At 45.6% G+C, this 26,198-nt stretch overlaps 1 protein-coding gene across 3 annotated transcripts in view; it reads right to left on the bottom strand.

Moving 5' to 3' along the window:
* Positions 1-9,066: 9,066 nt before the first annotated feature.
* Positions 9,067-26,198, bottom strand: part of COL14A1 (collagen type XIV alpha 1 chain) — a 219,744-nt gene continuing 202,612 nt past the window's right edge. For 2 of the 3 annotated variants that reach the window (XM_066379414.1, XM_066379415.1), the window contains exons 46-48: positions 13,323-13,400; positions 11,549-11,704; positions 9,067-9,946 (exon numbers count right to left, since the gene is read on the bottom strand). In XM_066379414.1, the coding sequence (XP_066235511.1) occupies positions 9,867-9,946; positions 11,549-11,704; positions 13,323-13,400 (314 nt within the window). In that variant the 3' untranslated portion in view covers positions 9,067-9,866. The other variant, XM_066379416.1, reaches the window with a different exon arrangement.

The raw sequence follows: 26,198 nt of genomic DNA, 5'->3' as shown, positions 1-26,198 counted from the left end.
CAATTCAGTTGACTTGGGCTGGGCTCAGTCGGGCTTGCCTCCAAGCCACAGCTTGGGCCCAGGTCTATTCCACATGTCTCTGTTTGTCCTCGGGCTAGCGGCTACCTGAGGCCCATTTTCTCGGTGGAAGGCAGAAACAAGAGAGAAAGCCCAACCATACAAGCACATTTCAAACCTCTCCTTGTGTTAAGTGCACTCACACCTCACGGGCCAGTGTAAATCAAAGTTAAGGGTTTGGAAGATGTTTGGCTACCGTCAAGATGATGGACAAGGGTGGAGAGGAGTAGTTATTTTTGTGATTTCCCCATCACCTGGCTTAAACACCACACACCTTAGTGAGGCCTATAAGACCTGCTCAGATTCCTGCAGTCCCACTCTCCATTCCCATCTCCATCCACTCCTGTTGTTGGACCGTGCATCCCAGGATCTCTTAAACATTCATTGCTAATGCCCACAAAACATGCCCTCATGTCTCCAAGTCTTGGACTAACTCCCCAGTTTTCCTCCACTGACCCTGTTTCTATCAGGTCTGAGAAATCTCAGTTCTTTCCAGGCATTCTTAGGTATTTCTTCTCTCTTGCTATCTCTGTTCCCTGCACATAATACACTATAAGCACTCCCTTATGGTGTTAAAGTTGCTGCTCTCACTTGAGGAGTGGGCTTGCTGAGGGCCAAGAATGTGTCGTTCCTTCTGTGTATTCCCAGCACCTAGTACAATGCCTGGCTCTTGGAAACCCTTAAAGAGTGCCTGTGACACATAGTAGGTTTGTAGTCTATAATAACTGTTTGTTGCCTGAGTGACAGCAGCTATATTTGCTATGTGATACTAGCTAATATAGCATACATTTCTGGGCTCTCCTTCAATACATGTTTGTTTCTCATTCATATAACAATATATAAGAAATGTTCCTGATTAGTCACCAGCCTTCCATCAACTCATTTCAGTATTCAACCATTCATCTCAGGACTCCACCCTCCTGTAAGACCCTGGTGAATGGGAAGAAGCAGGTGGACAGGACCCACGCGTACTTCCTAATTCCCTTGACTTGAAATTCATGTACATATTTCATTGGATGAGAACATGTCACAAAGCCCATGCTGAGGGGATCTGGGCAGTGAGCAACTCATTTGTATTCAAGAAGAGGAGAATGTAGTTTTGGCCGAAGGGAGCTAGTTCTAACACAGCAGCCACCAGTATGAAATTATTGAAACCTCGACAGCAGTGTCTCTTTGGGGACAGCAGACTTACAGTAGATGAGAAGTCCAGACTTTCCCCAGTTAAGGAAAAAATGGATGAACAACTTCAAGCTAATACAGGTCCGCCAGGAGGAACAAAGTAGGTGACTGCTTCCAAACACACCTGACATTTCTGCAGCCAGCAACTTTTTTGATAAGCATGAAAAAAACACATTTTTAAAAAAATGAGTAAATGTTAAGGATAGAAATGTAGTCCAGGTCCTGGCTGGTTGGCTCAGTGGTAGAGCATCAGCCCGGTGTGTGGATATCCCAGGTGCAATTTCTGGTCAGGGCACATGGGAGAAGGACCCATCTGCTTTTCCACCTCTCCCCCTCTTGCTTTCTCTCTCTCTCTCTCTCTCTCTCTCTCTCTCTCTCTCTTTCTATTTCTCTCTTCCCCTCTTGCAGCCATGGCTCGATTGGAGCAAGTTGGCATTGGGCAATGAGGATGGCTCCATGGCCTCCACCTCAGGTGCTAAAAAGAGCTCAGTTGCTGAGCAACGGAGCAACTCCCCAGATGGGCAGAGCATCTCCCTCTAGTGGGCTTGCTGGGTGGATTCCGGTTGGGGCACATGCGGGAGTTGGTCTCTCTGACTCCCCTCCTTTCACTGAATTAAAAAAAAGAAAGAAATGCAGTTCAAGCCGCAATCTTGCTGATAACCATAAATGTCATTGTTCAGCCGTCTAGAAATACGATGGCAGAAATCATCAGCCTGTTTCCACATGGCAAACTTCTGAGTAAGCGGGTTGCTGGGTGAATGGTCACTTTGAGCACTCCCATTGGTGAAAGTTATTTTTAGCCATGCAGGTATAGATCCAGTTCCTTCAGAAACCACCCCAGATATGGGCAGCTAGATATTTCGGGAGAAGAAAAGCTTCCCCAGAGCTGTAGCTTGTGGATAAACGGTGATGGCTCCTGCTCAGTCAGCTTTGGAATTGTATCCAGTCTTCTAGCAACTCTGTTGCTCATAATTGCCAGAGCAGTGGCTCTAGCCTGGCTTGATAAAACACGCTCACACTTGAGTGTGGAATCAGATACAGAACCTGTTGGCCACGTTCCAAGAACATGAGCAGGCGGCCAGTGACAAGAGAGATTTAGTTTGCAGCTTCCTGCGGTGTCCAGATCTGATAACCGGAATGTTTATTAAAAAGAACTCTTTGTGAAGTTCAACCCTTTCAGCCTCCAAACGTCCCTGTTCATAGGCACGACATAGACACGTACATGAGAAAGGACAAGGAAAGTGAAAACACATGGATTTTCAAATGACCCAGTTCTCCTCAATACATCTATTCAATAACTGAGCACATTTTAGATACCAATAATTTCTCATAGTGAAAGTTGAGCTGGTTAACACTCTTGTGGACGTGATTTTTAGGACCTAACAGGGCTAGAGGGTTTTTCAGGATCCACTGAATCTGGGCCGGATGACAGGACACTGACAAACTAGAAATGTCTTCGGTAATGACACGTCTCTTTTCTGTTTCACTCCATCAGTTTTGCTTTGTTACCCATACAAAACTCATTTTAGATTTGGAAAAAAAGAATAGTTTTACTTCTCTGGATTTTGTATAAAACATTTTTAAATTTAGATTAATAAAGTTGAGTTTCACAACATTGATCATGGGTATTTTAAAATCAGTAACATAAAATGCAATTAACACAAAGAAACAGACAACCGAATGTGGTTACTTATGTGCCAGCATATAAGCTTTATTACTGAGCAGGATCCAGAGAAAAAATAAATGATTACTAACATGTATGCATTTATGAATGTTCCCACAAGAAGTAACTCATGCAACCATTCCTGGTAATGCAGTTAGCCACCTGCCCCGTTGTTGTTTTTAAAAATGATCAATGCCTACTGTCTTTCTAAACATCAGTAACTCATTCTTCTTCACTTATTCCTCATCATTAATTGTGAGGATATTACAAAGGTAATAGATTATTTTATAAAGTAGACATTCCCTCCAAAATCTTTTGTAATTTTCCTGTAAAATTTAAGCGCTGAGAGCACATTCTTGTTGCAAAATATATTTCAAACAATACAGAAATGTTAAAGATGAACAGTTAAGTGGAATTATCACTTTAAAAAGTATAAGTTCCCACAATCCCATATCCAGGAGGTAACCATGGTTATGTGCCTGGATAGTACTCATCCCAATTTTTCAATACAGATAGATGAATAGAGTAATAGATAAATACTTATTGTAATACTATTCTTCCAACTTGCTCTTTCCATTTAACCATAGATGTTTGTTATCTTGTGTCAGCCAAATTTTTAATCAAATTATTCGACTTGAGAATAATGTCAACCTATTGTAAGTCTATTCATGTAGTTAATTTTTGTTAATGACAGAGTTAACCTGAAAAGTATAGAATACCCAGGACTCTGTGGCAAAGGAACTCTGAACTCTGAGCTTGTCTAGCACAAATGAACCCTTTTCATCAGCATTTCCAGTGCCACATCAAATCAAAATGAGTGATTTTTTAAAACCAAATATTTTGGTTCATACCTTGGCAACCTCCATTCTTCATCTGAACAGCCCTTTTTGCTGGAGACAGGCCCCAAAGGATTAAGTCTTGCCCGGTTATTACAGCCTAAATTAGTCATCCAAAATCATTCCACCCTGTTCCATCCTTCTTAAGCCCCTATCTGCTACAAAATACTGCACTTACTCTGGAAAAAGCAGAGAAACCTCTAAACCAGCATGCCATTCCAGAATCATTCTCTCTTCCTCCACAAGTTCCTATCTCACTTAGTGAAATGACCATTCACTTGATCTTCAAAACTTGAGATCCTGAAGCCGTTCTTACCTTCCGCCTGTCAACCCTCCCCACCCCCATTCAACCCATCAGACATTCAATTCTTCCCATAGTACTTCCCCATCAGTGCCCGAAGCTGGCTTCTCCTCTTAGTCCTCACTGCCCTGCTGTGGTCCAGGCCCTCCTCACCGGAATTACCGTACCAGGCAGCATAGTATATACGGGGGAGGGGTCATGGGCAATGGGGACAAACTAGTCAGAGCTGGAACCCATTCTTCGCCCCTTCTGTGTATGTGTGTGCCCTTGGACATGTTGTGGATCTTCCACGTTTGATCATTTGTAAAAAGGGAATACTTACCTTAACTTGTAAAAATCAACTTAATACAGAGAGCCTCCAGAACAGAAGCTAGTAGTACGAGGCAGGTCTTAAATGTCTTTTTTCTTTCCTGATCTTTCTCCTCACTAGTCTAACATGTACACTATTATCACAATTGTGCCTCCAAATTATAAGCCCAATCAGGTGACTCATCTGCAGAAAGATACCCCCTGATTTCCTACTGCCTACAGGCAGAAATCTGAACACTTTAACAGAAGCTAGCTCTTTCACAATCTGATCCAAATGGCCTTCCCTGCTTAAACTTAGAGCAAGAAGTTAGGAAGCTCCTATGCCCTTGTAGACATCTTTTCTTCTCCAACACCCCAACACATGGCTGAAGTCCTGGCGGATACTAATTAGAAGCTTGCCAGATGGATGGATCCATGCACAGAGAGATGGACAAGCACATGACCACGTGACTGAATTTATAGGAAGACAAAATTCAAATACTTCCTTATAGTCTGAAATACCTAATCAATGGGAAGTTGTAATCTTTTAGAAAAGTTGATCTTTCATTTCTAGGCATTATTCCTGTCTCCCAAATGCTCTGGTGTAATTCTAGAGGAAAATGTCTCCACTGGAGAGAGAGGGTGAGATTTAATGTAGATTATAAGTGAATCTGTGTAGGGTGAAAATGATTCTGTAAACATTTATCGAGCTGCTGTCACATGCTAAGCACACTGTATGCAGTCTGAACCTTCTCCAAGGATGCACACAGCAATATGGGAGCAGAGGGGTTAAAGAACTAACTAGAAAAGGGGACTGAGGTGTCATGATTATCCAGGTTGTTCAGGCGGATGTGCTTGGGCAGGGAAGGCTTCACACAGGCAGAGGAGCCACGCTGAGTTTGGAAGATGGAGTATGACTCTAACTAGGTCAATTAGACTGGGGTGAGGCAGAAAAGTAGGGCTTTCTAAGCAGGAAAAAAAACTGTCAAAGAGAGAAACAAGAGAGAGCATGCAACAAGGTTGTGCAACTACTTCACTGTGACCGTAGTTTGGGGAAAATTTAGCTGAGTGATACATTTCAAAATAAAATAGAAAAAAAAAACAGGTTGGGAAATTTGTAGAAACAAAACTAGGAGAGTAGGAGGCAGGAAACTGTCTAATTCGCCCCATTCATTCCTGTGGCCTAAGTGCTACCTACATGCGCACAACTATTAAACTTCTGTCTCCAGTCCTGGCAACTCGCCAAAGCTCCCACTCGCCTATTTAACACCTCACACTCAGTTACCTCCTAAGCTGAGCTTTGTAACCTCTCTGCCCCAAATCCGCAGTTTCCAGAACAACATACGTAGCTCTGCCCACCTATCTGTTAGTCTCCATTTCTAGTTAATGGACAAGTCCTGTCAATACCACGAGCTTGGTCAGTCCTGCACCATCTTTTATTAGACCATGGCAATGTGTTCCCACCCACTCTGATGCCCCCAACCCACTCTCCACTGTGTGTCCAGAGTAATCTCAAAATAGTGGTTCTCAAAATGTAGTAGTCCACTGGTCACCAGAGGTGCTTGGTTAAAATAAAGTTCTCAACCCAGATGATGGAAACAGATTTGGGGGGATTTCTCTGAGTCCAGAAGTCTGTGCTTTAGTAAGCCACCCCTTATTGCCATTAACATTTAGGAGTCACCAACAGGTGGGGCAGAGGAGCCTAGAAGTTAAGATTGGATACCTTGAGCCAAAATGCCTAAGTTTGAACTCTTTGGCAAATAACTTTTCTTCTGTCTCCTCATTGGGACAATAGTGAACTAGCACTTGGGTTGCTGTGACAATCAAATGAGTTAAAATATAAGTGGGAGTTTTTATTGCCTATCACTAATATTTCTAGTTCTCTTCTGCTTTTCAGTACACGGGAAGATTGAACTTCTCCACCCCGCTGAAGCTAAATGTGCTCACGAGATTCACTTAGAATAATGAAATGTGAGTGGAAGTAATGATGGAGATGATTCTCCATGTTCTCTCCTCTCCTTCATGGCAATCATGGAAGCACATGCTGATACGGAAGTGTCTAAGACAGCAGCAGTCTGGAACAATGAGCCAAGACATGGAAGACAGCTGGTGCGCTCTCTTGTGTGGGCAAGAAACAGAGGTCTAGTGTGCTAAGCACTCAAGACGTGAGGGCTGGTTGTTACCGCAGCCTAGCATAGCCCAACCTAACTGGTACAACTTTACAGCCCTCGGAGGATGCCTGGCTGACTCTTCAGAAGAGACATTCAGCAGCATGGCTCATTGGAAGAGCAACTGTCCCTGCACTAGCTTCAAACATACACCAGATCATGTCACTTCTCAGCTGAAATCTATCAGTTGCTTCTCATGGAAACAGATCTAACTCCCTGACTGCATGCAGCCCTGCTGGCTTCGACCTCCAGCCTTATCGTGTTCACACTTCCATTCGCTGTCCTGCCATACGGACCTTCTTGGTGCCTTGAACATGACATGTATGTTCCTGATAAAGGGCCTTTGTGCTTGACAAGAGCTGAGCTTCAGTTTGCCTCCCACGCCTTTTCTCGTCTTCTTGTGTCAACTTAAATGTCAGGCGATCAGAGAAGGCTTCCCAGTGTGTGTGACGGAAGCAGACGTTCCTTTGTATCCATTCATACCCCCGTCTCAGCACTTTTCCTGCGTCTTTCACACTATTTATCACAATTTGAAGTTAACTGTGCTTATTTGTTTATACATTTCCTTTCTCCAGCTCTGGAGGGGCAGCCCCATCACTCCTGTTCATGGCCTGGTCCTCAGGACTGAGCCAGGTCCTGGTACACGGCGAGATTAGTTCTAGAAGGATGGGGTGGGGCTGAGGGGGAAGAAAAGGGAGAGGGAGGGAGAGCTGTCCTGGAATTAAATGGAAGCCTATCTGAATATGAAACACTACCTTCAAATAATTATTCCTCAAAGAAATTGAGTTTCTAATGGAAGTGATGAAAGTTCTGAAGATTAATGTCTTTTTTAAAATGAAATGATGCTTTATTACTTTCAGAAATAGTATAAACTATAAATTAAGGTATAAGTATATTCCTGCCAAAACAGGTAAGTCAATAAAAATACTGTTCAAAATCAGGTGAGGTATTGGAAAGACAAAAATCCTGAATCTGAGTCACACCTTTTATTTTGAGCATTTCACTCAATAAAAAATACAGCATATTGGGTCCAAGTGGCGACACATTCCAAACTAAGGAAACTTTCCTATAGTTGAAGTAAACAAATGTAGATCACCCAGTAAAACCAAAGCCCAGTATATTAGCACAACTCAAGAATGTTGGGAATGGATTAAAACCTCTAATAGTTTATACGTCATCCCTGGTAACAAACTTCGATAGTCTTGAGTGACACCTTATTGGACTGACTATCCTCTCTCTACTCACTTGTTAAAAGACTAAGAAATCTAGGATTCAAGGGTAGGAGATGACTGAGGACATACCCTAGTCATTAAGGAGGCATTCTCTCAGGTGATGCTGGGTCAGACCATCCTCACCAACCTTGGGCAAACTTGCTTCTTTACCACTCCTGCCCCCTCCACGTGGAATCACATTGCTTAACTAAAAGGGAACCACTGTGGGCTATCAGCTCACTGTCTTCTCTCATTCCTGCAAAAGTGCCGAACAACTCTTTGCCTGGACTCCCCCCAGGCACACAAGAAGACCCTTCTGCTTCAATGCTTTAGCTGGAAATGTCATAAACCAGATCTGTATGGTGAGGGGAACCAAAGAAGGTCAGATCTTCTTGATCCTGGAAGAATCCAGCTTCTGGTTATAACTGACCCCATCTCTACTATTTAAAATGAACTGTTATTAGAAAGATGCTACAGGGAAAAGGGTACACATGAAGTTTATGGTTCTTTACTATTTCTATTTTCAACAGTAAACAACAGGATGCAAATCTTTCCTCAAATATCTAGCCTTTGTGAACAAAAGATAAGTTATAGTGTAGGGGTTAGAGTTTATTAGATTCATTTATTTCTTCTCTGCCTTCTAGAGTTCTTTAGGTTTTTTTCTTTTTAACGCCAAAGGATATATGGGCTCTTCAGTCAACCATTGGTTAGCATTTCATTAGCATCTGCCTTGCATTTTCACTGCTGTTGCTGTTTAGTGGGTTATAAATGAATAATAAAATCCAAGTCAACTGCTTCCTCTGTTAAGCTTCATACTAGGAAGGAAAGAAGGAAGGAAGGAAGGAAGGAAGGAAGGAAGGAAGGAAGGAAGGAAGGAAGGAAGGAAGGAAGGAAGGAAGGGGAAGGGAAGGGAAGGGAGGAAGGAAGGAAGGAAGGAGGGAGGGAGGGAGGGAGGGAGGGAGGGAGGGAGGGAGGGAGGGAGGGAGGAAGGAAGGAAGGAAGGAAGGAAGGAAGGAAGGAAGGAATGCTTGTCTGAAGGAAGGCAATAGTTTTTCTGGTAAAAACTCAGTTAAAACTCAGCTAAGCCTGACCTGTGGTGGTGCAGTGGATAAAGCGTCGACCTGGAAATGCTGAGGTCGTCGGTTCGAAACCCTGGGCTTGCCTGGTCAAGGCACATATGGGAGTTGATGCTTTCAGCTCCTCCCCACCTTCTCTCTCTATCTCTCTCTCCTCTCTCTCTCCCTCTCTGTCTCTCTCTCTCCCTTTCTCTCTCCTCGCTAAAAAAAAAAAATTAATAAAATTAAAAAAAAAAACTCAGCTAAGTTTAAGGTGACATTTAGAAATGTGGAAAAAAGAGTCCACACATGTTTTAAATTTTTATTTGCTTACAAAAGACAATGGAAACAGGTTTGTAAAAACTTATCTGCATGTACAAAGTAAGCCACAAAGATAAGGAGGGTGAGCCTTGGTATACGGCTGGATAAATTGTTCATCAACATTGGATCTCTTTGTATCAGAGCTGGTGGGCAGTCATTACTGTACACATCAAAAGCCACTGCAAAACTAAATCTATTTCTAATATCACCAAACTCAGAAAGGTTCCACTGTAACACATATTCTTGGATAGCAGTGAAACTAGCTACCAAGTGATCTCAGAGTTGGACACATCAATTAGGCAAGAGGTAGTTTCTCCAATAATATCCCTTTGTTTTCTTTCAGCAAGGCTGTAGGCGATAGAAATAAATGGCATAATCTTTGAGTCTCTTTAAATTCCTCTTATGCTAGGACCCCATTTCCCTTGAATACAATCACATCTGTCTTGTAGCATTTTAGGACTCGTGATCATCTAACACAGAAAAGATGCCATAGTCCAAATTTATTTTTTTAATTTTATTTTTTTGCCAATTTTTCTCTGAGCACTCTTCTCTGGAAAAACCAATAATCTGGCATATCGTTAAAACAACAAAGAAAAACCAACCCTACCATGTCCACAGATCAAGTGGATTTTTTAATATAATTTTTTTTGGTCAATAGTCACAATATCCAAGGAGGAGATTTAGGCTGATGAAACAAGCCCCTAAACGGTAGTATACAAACCACATAATGACAGTTGTCTTGAACAAGGTCCCTTAAGCGTTCTTACAGCTGGTCTTCCAGAGGCTCTCAGATCCCAGAGCCCCAGAGTTCCATAGCTTCCAGCTCATCTTGGACAGGAGTGAACTCCGGCTGATCAGGATGGGGCACTAGAGAGGAAGAGGGGGGGTGGGGACTTGATAGGACCCAGAAACCACAAACTGATATTCTCCCCTCGTATGGACCCGCTGAGCCATAGATGTGATCGTTGAACTACAGAGGCACCCTGCTTGGGTGGGAAGCGGAAACGGCAAGAGCTCCCGGTGCCCACCACACTGCTGTTCCTTCCCCGTGAGGTTTCAGATGGTTAGTACATGAAGGAAGGGACAGATACATTACAGACACGGTGAGAAAACTAGAGTACAGCCAACTGATTAAATAGTATGTGTTTTATTTACAAAAGGAACCCTGAAGATTCAGCAGAGTTATGAAAAATAAAATTTAAAAACCAATCTCATGTTAGAAGTCCATCACCAGCGGTCAGAAGGGAGGGGAGGTGATCAGAGGGACAATGGAGAGTAGGGTGGTCAGGGAGAGAGATGCCCGTCCACCTTGTGTGGGGACAGGATAGAGGAGAAGGCGTATCTAAGTGGCTTCATTGCTGAGCCTTCACACAAGGGAGTGTGGGATAAATTCTTGGCTTACAATCATATACTTCTCTCCCAGCTGATATTGACACATGGGATTTGGTTAAGTTCCGATTTCCATAACAAGTGACACGTGATTTGGTTAAGTTCCGGTACTGACAGTGTGTGTATTGGGAGCAAGGAGGGCAAGAGATGTGACAGAGGGCAGACAGGGAAGCAGGGGAGGCAGGGAAGCAAAGTGCCCATTGTTAGGGGCAGGGGCTGGGTGGTGGCGGTCAACAGGACAGTTCTGTCTCCAGAGCCAGTTTCCCAGGCCAATGCCATCAGAGTGGAGGACCTCCACTTCAGTGCTGGTAATCATTGTAAGGGATCAGATCTTAACAAAGGACAGAGAGAGTTGAGAGAACAGGGAGGGAAGAGATGAACAGAGAAAAACACATCAGCAAAACTTCGACCAGTTCCTTTGGCAAATAAGGTTAAATCTCTCCTAAAGCAGAAAACAAATCGATCGACTAAAAAGCTCATAGCCTCAAAGCAGTCTCTGAATCTATGTCTTGATGCTCCCAAGAATGACTATGTCAGAAAATTTCTCATCACACAACCCGCCAGCATGTAGACTGCAGATGCTTTTAGGAAGCATAATGTTTTCAAAGTCTCAGTCCAAGGACAGCATGGCCACCTTTGTTTCTTTTTTTTTGTTTGGTCATCTATGCAGGTGGTGGGCAGGCTGACACCCCAGAGAATCTAGGGGATCCCAGTTATGGGCAAATTATAAGGTTGAGGATTCCCCCAAACAAGAGTGAAATGATACAGGACATCATGGCCACACCACAGTAGTAACACAGAATGAGGGACCCCAAAGAATGTTTGAACGTGCCTCCTAATGACCAAACATGAGGTCAGAGGCCAAGCCAATGTTTAAACTTCCTCTCCCAGTTTTTAAAAACTTAATCTCTAGAGTCCTTTGCAATTTAAAGAAGCTGTCTCTGGATAAGTTAAGGTAGTGAGAAATTCAAGCTCTGCTTCCCTCCCATATTTGGTCTACTTTTTATAGCATCCCTTGGCCATTACGATAAGAATTATACTAAACACATTGCTCAAAGCCCACAAGACGGTGGCACTTACCTGCTACCCCGTAGGCAGAACAGGAAGAGGGGTCGCAGTATCCAGGCTGGCCGGAAGGACCTTGCGGTCCGGGCACCCCCAGGTGACCCGGTGGACCCCTGGGTCCAGGAGATCCTGGGGGCCCTGGGCTTCCTTGCCGACTCTCCCCTGCAGGCCCTAAAAAGCACCCACAATGAACACAGTTGGTCTTTTACCACCACAGGGTGAGTTTTGAGTCACTAAGGAGTAAAGTAACTCTAACCAGAAGCAGCCTTATACATCTCAACTCTTAGGGCGATCTGCCTCTCTCTTCCCATTGAGTTATTTCTAAATCGCAGTCCCTGCACAGAGAGGACTGAGCTGGAATCCCACGTTCTCCTGGAGGACAAGGCTTTTAGTCAGCTCGGAAAACTGAAAAACAGATCTACTCTTTTCTATCATCTCTTGGATATTGAAGGAAAAGGAACACAGCACTCTCAACCCTGTTTTCTTTATGAAACCCATTTCCCAATAGGAATCCAGTGTATGAGTGCGCGTGTGCACACTAACAAACGCGCGGACACATCTCAGCGGGATCATCGGCACTGGTTGACGGTCCCCGGTAACTGAAATAAATTAGTCTGAGTCTGAAAGCAGTGATCCTACACGGGAAAAAGAAAAAGTCTAAAATTGGACCCAATATACTAACCCACAATGTTCTTGGGCTAACTTATATCAATTAAGAACACAGATTGTGTGAACGTGGGGATTAACATTTTTGTGCATTTAAAAAGATTGTTTGACTAGGTTTGTTGTTTTGTTTTTGTGTTTTTGGTTTGTTGGTTTTTAGGCTTGGATTCCAAAAGTATTATCCCAAAAGACATTCTTCAATTAGAAATGAAATTCTTTAACTAGAACCGACATGTAAATGTAAATTAGGAACATATTTGAAAAACACTGTGGCTCTCAGATGCATTCGGTTCCGTTTCATCAACATTCACCCAGAGTCAGGTCCATGGAACTCATGATGCTGGATCAGTTCCACAATCTCAAGTAACAGGAGTGTTCACACTCAAAAAGGAACCTACTGCATTAGGAATCTCTACTAGAAGAAGTGTTTTCCAAAGTAACTATTAGGTGGAAAGAAAAGTCTATAAAGCATTTGATTCAATGTGGTGCAGACTGGGACTGCAAATATCTGATAGAATTGCTAACTTATACTTCTAATAATGAGCGTGATTGTCTGAAGACCCTAGTAGTGCACACAAAACTCATTCAGTGAGACTGTCGTGGCGGCAGAAGCTATCAGTGCCTCTCAGAGCTCCATGTGTTCCTCTCGATTCTGAGCCTCCCCTGCAGGCCAGTTGGAGCTGCAACTAGTTCCAGCCAATGAAATATGACAAGTGACTTAAATCATTCTGCATTAACTTTGAGAACTGATATGCCTCCTTTATCTTTCTCCTGGGGGCCTTTGGCTCCACACGGTGGGGGGGGGGGGATGCCTTACATCAAACTTTGTATCATATGATATAAGCCTTTATGGTTTCAACCCACTAAGCATCTGTTACTACAGCATAACCTAGCCTAGCCTAACTCGTGCAACCAATAATATCGCAGAACTTACTATAACTTTGGGAGCTAGAATTAGGAGGATCGTTACTATCAAACTGGCCTCCTGCCAACAATAAATGAGAGATACAGTCATTCCAGTCAGATACACGGGTGTAATACGGCCATTTTCCTCATCTGTGGTATCCAGTGAATGTAGAAATTGAGGATTTTCATTTGCAATTTTCTGTTAGGTCAGAATATTTACCTGCTGGCCCAGGGGGTCCTCTTGGACCTTGGCTTCCGATGCCTGGATTTCCTTTTTCACCCTTGGTACCAGTTAGACCTGTTTATTTAAAAGAAAAAGTTCTCTTTAACGTGATATCTGGGTAGTCCATTTTTCTGGATTTCAAAAGGACCTCTCTAATGAAGACAACGTTGTGGGTTGGTCTGGGCCTTTTCAATTAAATTCTGACACCAGTGGCTTTTGGGCAACCACATGGGGAAGCTTGGTTCTGCGTCTGAGCACACAGTCTGTATCTGCAATACTGCGAGGTCATCCTCCTCCTTCACACTAAAGTGGTTCGGTCTGCCAGGAGCCAGCCTCTGCCTTTTTGCACGACCAGGCCGCTCCATGTATGCAGCTGGCACTCCACAAATAACACAATAGAAGCCACCAGTAAACGTGTCTAACATTTTCCTCTTGGTCCACCCTGTAATGTATCTGCAAAAGGCATGAATTATAATTAGGCAGCAGAGTTCCGAAGAGCGTGAGTTTCCATTAAAAACTTGGAAGCCTCAGGAAAGCCTGTGTTTGATTTGGCTGACTCAGCCCCATAAAAATCTAAACCTATTCATGTGTCTTTGCCACGGGACAGACTTCTGATTCCAAATAATTTATGGCGCTATTAACAAACTCGACGTTTTCACAGGCAGAAAACAAAGACGTGCATGCTCTGACACCTCGTTGCCCCCGTGGGTTCTACCGAGAGCGTTGGACAGGTGAGAGCACGCGCTACTCAGGCCCGGCCAGTCCGAAAGAGAGAGTGGCATCAGACTGGGATCTGGATTACCCTGACTCACATCACAAAAGATCTCTGGTGCCTGTTTGTCATGGGCAACAATGCTTTGAAATAGCAAAATACTGAACTCTGGCTCCATGTAATTAATTACACTTAACAGGGAAATTGTGCGATTTGGCAAAGCCTAGAAGGGAACATAAATAAATGGAAAACATAACCAACTTGAGAGGCGGCAGGCGGACAAGTGATTGAAAATGTTTAAGATTACAAATTGCTTTTTTTGTTCTTACTCAGTGCAGCCCATATTCACTGGAGACTAATTAGAAGACAAAACAAGCAGGATCCCCAACCTTTGAAAAGAATCACTTTTAACATCTTGGTTTATGACTTCCGGAAAGAATGGTGTTCATATAGTATTTGCTCTGGAAATAGTTGATCAAAAAAAAAAAAAAAAAAAAAGACTCATGAGCCCCTAACTGTTGTTTCTATGTGGTATATGTAAACATAATCACTGCATATAATTGTCCCTTGATTTGAAGCTTGGGTGACTGCTGTGTTCCTTGTAACCACCTTTTCTGGTTAAGGTATCTTAGCACCTTTATTTTTTTTATTTTTATTTTTTTGTATTTTTCTGAAGCTGGAAACGGGGAGAGACAGTCAGACAGACTCCCACATGTGCCCGACCAGGATCCACCCGGCATGCCCACCAGGGGCAACGCTCTGCCCACCAGGGGGCGATGCTCTGCCCCTCCGGGGCATCGCTCTGTTGTGACCAGAGCCACTCTAGCGCCTGGGGCAGAGGCCAAGGAGCCATCCCCAGCGCCCGGGCCATCTTTGCTCCAATGGAGCCTTGGCTGCGGGAGGGGAAGACAGAGACAGAGAGGAAGGAGAGGGGGAGGGGTGGAGAGGCAGATGGGCGCTTCTCCTGTGTGCCCTGGCCGGGAATTGAACCCGGGACTTATGCATGCCAGGCTGACGCTCTTCAACTGAGCCAACCGGCCAGGGATCTTAGCATCTTTTAAAAAGCTCTTCCTCCTTGTTATTGGTCGTCAGAGCTACTCCTCCCGCTGCTATGCCTTCCCGACAATCCATGCCTATTGCGCTAGCTTTGTACTGTTTTCCGGACTCCCAAAAGACCAGCACCGCAGAAAGAGGTCAGGGCGCTGACCACTGAGTACATGGGCTCCTGTTTCTGGCCTGAGTCTTGTCTTTCAACTGGATGTGGAAGAGAGTGATTTCTCAAAAGAAAAACAGCATCAAAGCTGTGTTTAAAAAGCACACAACTTTTTAATTTTTTTATTAAAAAGTAAAATAGCACATGACTGAACTTGAATGAGTCATATTTAATGCTCAGTTGCTAATCAAGCCGTTCAGACAGAAAGCCCACCCTGAGTGCATCTACCAGGCATTACCCAATTAACTAAACTAGTAGCTAATTGGTTAATAATTGGAGCAAGTCCATTTTAGCTGGTATGCGCTTCCTTGCTTGCAGACGAGTGTATCCTAAGGTGTATCAGGGGGGTTAGCAGAAACTGCCTCGTCTGCTAGAATCAGAGTCACTTTCCCCACAGAGAACCATTAATGTTTAAAGACTTAGAACACAATAAAATACACCAATGACTAATGCCAGGCTGCTCCTGATTAACTGTGGGGTGACTAAGGGCCTCCCGTGACCTCATGGTTCTCAAGGATCGGCGTTGACAATGTGGCTTCTCAGAGATTCTGCACAAATAGAAGACACAGGTGAATAGGCTGAATGGGACATCCAGGAGCGTATTCTCAGGAATAGCCCTCTGATAAGGGTTTCCTGATTTATCCTTTCCTCATTCATAAAGAACACAAAGGGTGGGGAAGATTGGGGAGTAGAAAGTCTAGTTGTTTTGATGTTCTATTTTGTGTAGTTGGTGGTTTTCAACCTTTTTACACTGGGGGACCGGTGAAAATAGAAGAATTATTCTGGGGACTGCTAAGGCAGAAATCACCCTGAGCATGAACGAATTCAACCAAGATCACCGGGTCTGCAGCCTTCACACAACGTTAGGGTGGTTAACTTTTTGGCAGACTGGCACGAAATTTCTGGTTGAAAAACACTGGATAGATTAAAAGAAAAAAAGTGTCCTTTGTTATTATCTGTAATATATAAGTCAAGAGAGGAAGAGCCTCAGAAAAACACTGGCTGCGGGGATCATCCATAATTATCACTCTGCTATCAGATCCAAGCAGCGTCTCACGCACAGTCAGTGACCTATGAGCCACCGGGGGACTGATCGAACGAGGGACTCCTGCTACCAAGGAGCAGCCAACGGTTCAAGGCAAGTGTGACATCGAAGGATCAACAAACAGAATGCCTTAGGTAGGAGCTCCACTTTTACTTTCAAACGCCTGGCTCATGTGAACACTGCTCTTTCTGACAAGTTCTCGTGTGCCATTATGAACTTCTAGTGCCTCTCAGAGATGGGCGTCCTGGGCTCCAATGACATTTCCCTTTCTGCCATGTTTTAAAATGCTCATAACTGATATATATGAAGACCTAATTTACCAAAATATGATTTAGCTGGTAGCCTTCATTTTCCGTGGAGTTACCAAAAATATTTAGGATAATCAGAGAAAAGTCTTTTCTATTATTCATCCATTACTTTCTGTGTGTGTGTGTCTTTTTTTTTTCTTTTGTATTTTTCTGAAGTTGGAAATGAGGAGGCAGTCAGACAGACTCCCGCATGCGCCCGACCGGGATCCACCCAGCATGCCCACCAGGGGGCAATGCTCTGCCCCTACGGGGCATCGCTCTCTTGCGACCAGAGCCACTCTAGCGTCTGAGGCAGAGGCCATGGAGCCATTCCCAGTGCCCGGGCCATCTTTTGCTCCAATGGAGCCTCGGCTGCAGGAGGGGAAGAGAGAGACAGAGAGGAAGGAGAGGGGCAGGGGTGGAGAAGCAGATGGGCGCTTCTCCTGTGTGCCTTGGCTGGGAATCGAACCCGGGACTTCCGCACGCCAGGCCGACACTCTACCACTGAGCCAACCGGCCAGGGCCTGTGTGTCTTTTTTTAATGAGAACTTTTATATCTTACTCCCTTATTAAAATCTTGATATCTTACTCTCATTTCTTTTTTTTAAAACTTCTTTATTATTTATTTATTTGTTTACTTTTAAGTGAGAGAGACAGGAACAGAGAGAGAGACAGACAGGCAGGAAGGGAGAGAGATGAGAAGCATCAATTTTTTGTTGCGGCACCGTAGTTGCTCAGTGATTGCTAACTCAAAGTGCCTTGACTGGGGCTCCAGCAGAGCCACTGACTCCTTGCTCAAGCCAGTGAGTTTGGACTTAAGCCAGCGACCTTGGACTTCAAGCTAGCAATCTTTAGGCTCAAGCCAGCGACCCTGCGCTCAAACTAGTGAGCCCGCACTCAAGCCGGATGAGCCCACACTCAAGCCGGTGACTTGGGGATTCAAACCTGGATCCTCTGTGTCCCAGTTCAATGCTCTCTTCACTGCACCACTGCCTGGTCACGTTCTTTTTTTGAAACTTTTAAAAATGGATCTTCCTTTAGAACAGTTTTAGGTTTGCAGAAGTATTAAATAGAAAGTACAGAGCTCCCCACAGACCCCCGGCCCGACACTCACACAGCCTCCACCATTACTGACATCCTCCCCTGAGTGTTAACTTTGACATCTTCATTCTTCCTTAAGAGTCTCATTAGAAATGACTTCGGGCTACCTGAGTCTCCTTTACCCCTAACATAACACTGCCACTCCAATGTTTACTTTTACTGGTCTATTAAGTCAGAGACCTGTTCGTTGTCTTCCCAGTTAAAGGCACATAGTAGGCACTCAGGAAATATCTGTCAGACAAATGGATAGAATACAACATCCGACTGTGGACCTTCACAAACCAAAGATATGCTTAGTTTGCGTATCAGCTATGCTGCTAAATGACCTCAATAAGTTTGGAATGCTGGATGCTTTATCATTTAGTCTTTGCAAAAACAAGAGGGCAGGTGCTACAATTAACCCTTTTTTGAAAAGAGGGCTATAACAGAGAGGTTGAGTCGCTTGTCTTCAGCTAGTAAGAAAAGGGGCTAAGATTTCAACACAGGCATGTCGGCGTTGGGACTTACGCACCTGGCCTTCGCCGTCCCTGCCTCTCTCCACCCCAAGCTGGCTCTCTAGGCTGTGTTTCTAGTCTTGTTTGCTGTGGCTGGAGCTTCCTGAACTGCCTGCTGAAACAGTCTGCACGTTTTCTCTGGCCCGAAATCAGCCCTGTGGTTACCGCGTTTCCTTTACTGGCTTCCCTGGGTTTATACCTTTGACCTGGGCTCTGAGCAAGCTTTGGACTTGATTTTAAGAGAATTTATCTTGCTTATACGGACAATATGTCCAGGGTCTGACCCTTACTGGTTTCTCACTTTTCTTTAACCTTGGAGCAGGAAGATTTTACTAATTTCTTTGCCCCCTGACCACACCAAGCACTCCAGGCTGGAGTCTAACACTACTCCATAGAACACAGTCATTCCGAGCCACGCCCAGGATTTATGTGCAGACAGATATGCAAGGCCGGGTTCACACTTTATTGTAATTCTACCAAAAAGTCACAGAAACTGTGACACAAGGCTGCAGCTCTGTGGTTGTGTTGTCTGTTGCCGGGGAAATGCTGGCAATGGGCTGCAGGTAGAGTCTGCTTGTCATTCAGCGTGTTTGCATGCCTACTGGGTGCAAGGTACGGGACCTGCTGCCTAGCCACAAGGTGGCAGACGTATTAGACTCACTTCAACAAGCGTTGTGTGTACTTATCCAGGCGCTGCTATTTCTACATGCCTGGAAGAGGATTCGTGCCAGCATGTGTAGCTTCATGCTCGGGGCGGAGGTGGCCAAGATTAGAAAATACATGGTTACTTTAAAACTAAACAAACTTTGCCAACTGTTGCTAAGTTGCCTCTTCTTATTGTCTTTTCCATAAAACAACAGGCTATCTAGTATGCCTCTCCAGTACAGGGGCCAGCCAGGAAAACTTAAACCGTTCTAGATCTTTGAGGCACAGGGAATTTAATATAGGGACTTGGTTGCCTCAGTGATAGAAGGACTGAGCAACCAAATAAAGATGATGATACAAACTATAAATTAGCAGCAGCAGGAAGCCACCATCAGCACTAGGAGGGTAAGGACAAGGGGAAGGAAGGGTGTGACTAGAGCCCAGTGCCCTGGGCCTTTTGGTAGGATCTAGAACAGGGGTCTCAAACTCAACTCAGCATGTGGGCCGCAGAGCAAGATCACAGCCCTTCGGCGGGCCGCACTAGGTCTACAAAAGGCAACTGTTACGCAACACTTTTCTCACTGCAGTTGAAAACAAAAAAAAAATCAGTACAACAAGCACAATCGTACATGCAGTTTACTCAGTGTTACAAAACGACCAGAAACTGTAGTTCGCATCACAACTGCTGTTAACTAAGCTAATATCTAGCTAGGATGCTAGAGAAATGAAAAATACAAGTAGGCCCCTAGGCTTACTTAATTTTATCCAAAATATTTTGAACTTCGTGGATTAGTCTGCGGGCCGCACAAAATTGTTTGGCGGGCCGCATGCGGCCCGTGGGCCGCGAGTTTGAGACCCCTGATCTAGAACAAGGGTCAGGAAACTTTTTGACTGAGAGAGCCATGAACGCGACATATTTTAAAATGTAATTCCGTGAGAGCCATACAACGACCCGTGTACGTTATGCATTATTCAATAATAATTTGGTGTTGTCCCGGAGGACAGCTGTGATTGGCTCCAGCCACCCGCAACTATGAACATGAGCGGTAGGAAATGAATGGACTGTAATACATGAGAACGTTTTATATTTTTAACGTTATTTTTTTTTATTAAAGATTTGTCTTCGAGCCAGATGCAGCCATCAAAAAAGCCACATCTGGCTCACGAGCCATAGGTTCCCGACCCTTGATCTAAAATGACAATAAGACACTGTCCAGAAGACGCGGGAGTCACACAGGGGCTGTGGCCACCACTGGAGTCGCAGAGGAAGCCAGGGTACAGTGGAGGGGAGAAATACCCTGACTTTTCCCCGTGATGACTCCCATTGGCTGAGGGTCCTGGAGCAGAAGGCGGGAAGTCTGAAAACAGAGATGCGCAGAGAAAGGAGAGAGGGGGGCAAACCACCGAGCCGCATCCCAGCTGCAGGATCAGGCACTGAGAATTCAGAGTTGAAGCACCCTCCCTGCCCAGGGCAGGTCACCATGTCTTAGAGAAAGCAGACAAACGAGTAGGCATACAGCAGTGTGAGAGCTGCTACCAAACATGAGAGCACAGGACTGAGGCATGGGGGGGGGGGGGGAGGGGGGAGAGAATCGCAGAAGGCTTTCCAGCAGGCTCTCTGTTACAGCAGTCCCTTGAAATGAAGTCTTGAGGGCACACAGGAGAAGCGCCCATTTGCTTCTCCACCCCTCCGCTGCGCTTTCCTCTCTGTCTCTCTCTTCCCCTCCCGCAGCTGAGGCTCCATTGGAGCAAAGATGACCCGGGCGCTGGGGATGGCTCCTTGGCCTCTGCCCCAGGCGCTAGAGTGGCTCTGGTCGCAACATGGCGACGCCCAGGATGGGCAGAGCATCGCCCCCTGGTGGGCAGAGCGTCGCCCCTGGTGGGCGTGCCGGGTGGATCCCGGTCGGGCGCATGCGGGAGTCTGTCTGATTGTCTCTCCCTGTTTCCAGCTTCAGAAAAAATGAAAAAAAAAAAAAAAAAAGAAATGAAGTCTTGAAAAGCCGGCCTTAGTTGTTAGGAAGGAGCAGATAGACGCGCCATGTGCAAAGGTTTGCAGGGGAGAGAACAGCGCCACCTGGGGGACTAGTTGGGTGTGGCTTTGGCTGCTGCAGGTTGGGGAGTGTTAGAGCAGTGGTCCCCAACCTTTTTTGGGCCACGGGACCAGTTTAATGTCAGAAAATATTTTCACGGACCGGCCTTTAGGGTGGGATGAATAAATGCACAAAATAAAATTATGTGACCGGCTTAAAAACTGTGGTATTTTAAAATATAATTGCTGAACTTACAAGACAAGCGTCAAGAGTGAGTCTTAGATGGATGTAACAGAGGAATCTGGTCATTTTTTAAAAATAAAACATCGTTCAGACAAAGAAAAATAAAACAGAAATAATGTAAGTTATTTATTCTTTCTCTGCGGACCTGTACCAAATGGTCCACTGACCGATACCGGTCCGCGGCCCGGGGGGTTGGGGACACTGTCAGAGTAACGCCAGGCTGGCCCCCTCGTGACACGCTTTGTGCATCAGACTAAGGCCCCTCTTTCATTGCTTGCTACCTAGTTTTTTGTTTCTAATTTCACATTCTTTTTTTTCAAAGAACTCCAATCTCTTCAAAACCTGGATCTGCCTCCTGCCGGGCGCAACCCTGCTGTGCAGTTAGTTGAACAGGGGTTGGAAGTCTGGGAAGCTTGATGCCACCAGTAATCACAGTGCTGGTTCTATGGAAAAGCCAGAGGGAAATGTGCTGAATTATATTCCTGCCCAGGGGTCCAAAGAACCTACTAACCAGGTCAAAATCAAGGCAGCAGAATATTTACACTTTCTATTTTTGTACTGTAGTAATGTCGGAAAGGGGTCCTTTTGGCTTTTGATCCAGGCATCTGCGACATTGACATACTGATGCTTGGGCAGTAAGGGGAGGAAGGAAGTGCAGAGGGGAGGAGGGAAGAGAGGAAGAAGAGCAGAGGGGAGGAGGGAGGGAGGAGTGCAGAGGGAAGGAGGGAGGGAGGGAGGAGAGCAGAGGGGAGAAGGGAGGGAGGGAGGAGAGCAGAGAGGAGAAAGGAGGGAGGGAGGAGAGCAGAGGGGAGAAAGGAGGGAGGGAGGAGAGCAGAGGGGAGAAAGGAGGGAGGGAGGAGAGCATAGGGGAGAAAGGAGGGAGGGAGGAGAGCAGAGGGGAGAAAGGAGGGAGGGAGGAGAGCATAGGGGAGAAAGGAGGGAGGGAGGAGAGCAGAGGGGAGGAGGGAGGGAGGAGTGCAGAGGGGAGGAGGGAGGGAGGGAGGAGAGCAGAGGGGAGGAGGGAGGGAGGGAGGAGAGCAGAGGGGAGGAGGGAGGAGAGGAAGGAGTGCAGAGGGGAGGAGGGAGGGAGGGAGGAGTGCAGAGGGGAGGAGGGAGGGAGGGAGGAGTGCAGAGGGGAGGAGGGAGGGAGGGAGGAGAGCAGAGGGGAGGAGGGAGGGAGGGAGGAGAGCAGAGGGGAGGAGGGAGGGAGGGAGGAGAGCAGGGGCGAGGAGGGAGGAGAGGAAGAAGAGCAGGGGGGAGGAGGGAGGGAGGGAGGAGAGCAGAGGGGAGGAGGGAGGAGAGGAAGGAGTGCAGAGGGGAGGAGGGAGGGAGGGAGGAGAGCAGAGGGGAGGAGGGAGGGAGGAGTGCAGAGGGGAGGAGGGAGGAGAGGAAGAAGAGCAGAGGGGAGGAGGGAGGGAGGGAGGAGAGCAGAGGGGAGGAGGGAGGGAGGGAGGAGAGCAGAGGGGAGGAGGGAGGAGAGGAAGAAGAGCAGAGGGGAGGAGGGAGGGAGGGAGGAGAGCAGAGGGGAGGAGGGAGGGAGGGAGGAGAGCAGAGGGGAGGAGGGAGGAGAGGAAGGAGAGCAGAGGGGAGGAGGGAGGGAGGGAGGAGAGCAGAGGGGAGGAGGGAGGAGAGGAAGGAGAGCAGAGGGGAGGAGGGAGGGAGGGAGGAGAGCAGAGGGGAGGAGGGAGGAGAGGAAGAAGAGCAGAGGGGAGGAGGGAGGGAGGGAGGAGAGCAGAGGGGAGGAGGGAGGAGAGGAAGGAGAGCAGAGGGGAGGAGGGAGGGAGGGAGGAGAGCAGAGGGGAGGAGGGAGGGAGGGAGGAGAGCAGAGGGGAGGAGGGAGGAGAGGAAGAAGAGCAGAGGGGAGGAGGGAGGGAGGGAGGAGAGCAGAGGGGAGGAGGGAGGGAGGGAGGAGAGCAGAGGGGAGGAGGGAGGAGAGGAAGGAGTGCAGAGGGGAGGAGGGAGGGAGGGAGGAGAGTAGAGGGGAGGAGGGAGGAGAGGAAGAAGAGCAGAGGGGAGGAGGGAGGGAGGGAGGAGAGCAGAGGGGAGGAGGGAGGAGAGGAAGAAGAGCAGAGGGGAGGAGGGAGGGAGGGAGGAGAGCAGGGGCGAGGAGGGAGGAGAGGAAGGAGAGCAGAGGGGAGGAGGGAGGAGAGGAAGGAGTGCAGAGGGAAGAAGGGAGGGAGGGAGGAGGACTGTGAGCTGCGCAGACCACCCATGCACACCAAACCCGCATCGCTGTTTGCAGTCTGACTGTTCACAACTACAGGGCACAGCAGATAGAAACACAGATTAAATGGGACACCAGGAATCCTCGCTGTTTGTCCACCTACGTTTGCCCCGGATATTACGAACTTACGGGGACATCATAAGAATGATGTCAGGCCAAATGCTTATCTATCATCATCAGTTCCAAAGTTATGATTGCTCTTCCTTAAATATCAGTATATTATTTCCAGCATTGACTGTTCGGAAAAATATAAATACCATAACTCAAAGTTAGCCAGGGAAGTGAGCCAATTTCTACAGCTTAACAAAGATGACCATTTCAGGTTCAGAAGGAATATTCAGCCAGTGGAAGATCACTAACGTGAAGCTTGGTCTGGTCTTATTTATTGCTTGCAGAAATAAAATGTGGAATGATGCCCTGTACTCTTGGGAAGAGGAGAGTTACCTCTGGGGACAGGGAGAAGGCCAGGGTCTGCAGCGTTGAAAACAAAATATGATATGACCAACAGCCCTTCGTGCTAAGCAGGAAGAATCCATTATCAAGATAAAACATCTTGTGTCTGGGATCTGGGATCCTTATCATGGTTTTCCAAACCAGCAAAGAGGTTCAGAAAAATCAAACTACTGTACTCTAGTCACACAGTAATTTAATGTCAAATTTAAGTTGAGAACCAATGAAAACGGAAAGGGTTAACAGATAGATCTTTCTTATATTTGTTTTCACCCAGCTATACAAATGAATTTTTGGTATATTTATTTATTATACTTATTGCTTTAAAAGTCATGTAAAAAAATTCAGTGGAATTGGTTTAAAGCAAATATGAACAGGTTGAGTTTTATCATATAAACAAACACCTGTTATCTTGACAAATCACTTGCTTACTTATGATCAAGGCCAGATATTTGGAAAATGGCAAAACACTCCTACATTTTACAAAAAAGGGAGCATCTCTCAATCTCTCTCTCTGTTTCTCTGTACACACACACCTACAGACTCACACACACACCTACAGACTCACACACACACACACACACACACAGGCAATGTAGGCAGAAAGTCTGTTGGTCTTTGATCACAAACATCTCAATTAGACACACTTACATTTGGACACTGAAATGTCCAATGCATTTGTTATGTTATATGCATTTCCTAACCAGTGTAACCAAAACTCCTATTCAAAAATGTCACTTTACTCTTCTGGCTAAATTTATACGATGATGACTTGAAGAAAATGCTGACACTGTCCACTTGGCAGTAGTTGACAATTAACAGGATGTCTTAGGATTGACGTACTCAAACCACATGAGGTTCTGCTTAGACCACGGCTCGAGGGCCAATGAGGACTGGCAGCTGAAAACCTAATGGTAACCAACAGCATAAATCACTGATGACTCGTGAAATAACTGTTGTATTTCAGGTATCATGAGGAATAAAAGGAAAAGAGACGTTAAGTTCGGGCTCTGGGGAACATGTAGCCTCATTGGTGAGATAGGATTAACAGGAATGAAATCAATGAAGGACAGTTAGAGAAAGTATACTCTACCTGGGTGCTAAATGATGTTTTCCACCCTAATGAAGGAGGGGCTTGTCCTCTATTCATTTATCAAGCAAATGTTTGCTCAGACTCCTTGTGGGGTCACGGAGAGATGAAAGAGACAGCCCCATCTGAGCGACTCCCAGCCCAGAGGGGAGACAAGGACATGAACAATCACAGTGGAATAGGAAAACACTGTGATTGGAGGTGGTGTCTGGGGACAGAGCAGCATAACTAGGAAGATCTTCGTCTAGTTCAATTGGAATAAAGCAGGGTTGCATCAACAAATATGTTAGCCAAACAAATAAATCATGATGAGGAAGGAGTGGTCTGGCAGAGGTGGTTCTTGAGATGAGTTCTGAAGCTTGCATACAAGTGAGCCAGAGTTAGAAAGGGGGTTCTGGGGAGTGGGAAGAGCATGGGAAAATCCAAGACAGGGTACATGAACAGGGCACAACAGGGATCAGCATTGAGGATGTAGGAAAGGAAAAGGCCTGTATGAATAACACAGTAAACTGAAATAGTGGTCTAAATTCTTTACTACTTTACAATAGAATTAGCCATCCATTCTCACACTGTGGACTCGTGTGTTTTCCTACTCCTTGGATTTGGGCTTGACCATGTGACTTGCTTTAACTAATGGGACGCTGTGGCCATGACATGAACAGAGGCATGAAATGGGAATGGGGGGTTGGGTAGCCCTGTTTTGCTTCTGTCATTGTCACAAGGAGAATGGGGTGTTGTTTCTCCTCTAGCGAGGGTCCCAGCAGAGCAGAGCTGCCCTCACCTCCCACAGACCGGTGATGAGAAATAATGTTTATTGTTGTATGCTACCAAGACTTGTGTGGTTTGTTATGCAGCAAATGCTGACTCATACCTGGAACACTGAACAGTTCAGTTTGGCTAGAGTAAAGGGTACATACTTGAAGGGAGGCTGATTAGAGAACAGAAACCGAGACCACACAAAGACATCTTACTGAGATGGCGTTGAACTTGAGGAGTATTTCTAGCACAACACCCACGACCCCAGACAGTGACTAAAATTCAAGGCAAGGACTATTCTAAACCCTACTACACAGACCTTCCAATTAAGGGCTTAAAAACAAAATCTTAAACCACAGTAACAATTATATTAACTTTCATGGCTAAAAGCAAACAAAACATCAGTTACAGTTTTTTGTTATGGTAATTGTCATGTTCTACTCAGTACAGAGTGTAGGGACATAACTCGATGGTAATTTTAGTTTGTCAACTGCTTTTTAAAAATAATTATCTGTGTTTATTTGGAAAATGATCTTTTCCTGACTACATTTAGTTCTAGAGGCAGGAATACCAAAAAAAAAAA

This window comes from Saccopteryx leptura, chromosome 3 (genome assembly GCF_036850995.1).
Source record: "Saccopteryx leptura isolate mSacLep1 chromosome 3, mSacLep1_pri_phased_curated, whole genome shotgun sequence".
Classification (NCBI taxonomy): domain Eukaryota; kingdom Metazoa; phylum Chordata; class Mammalia; order Chiroptera; family Emballonuridae; genus Saccopteryx; species Saccopteryx leptura.
The sequence above is the reverse complement of the archived record's forward strand: the minus strand, read 5'-3'. Positions and strand labels throughout refer to the sequence as shown.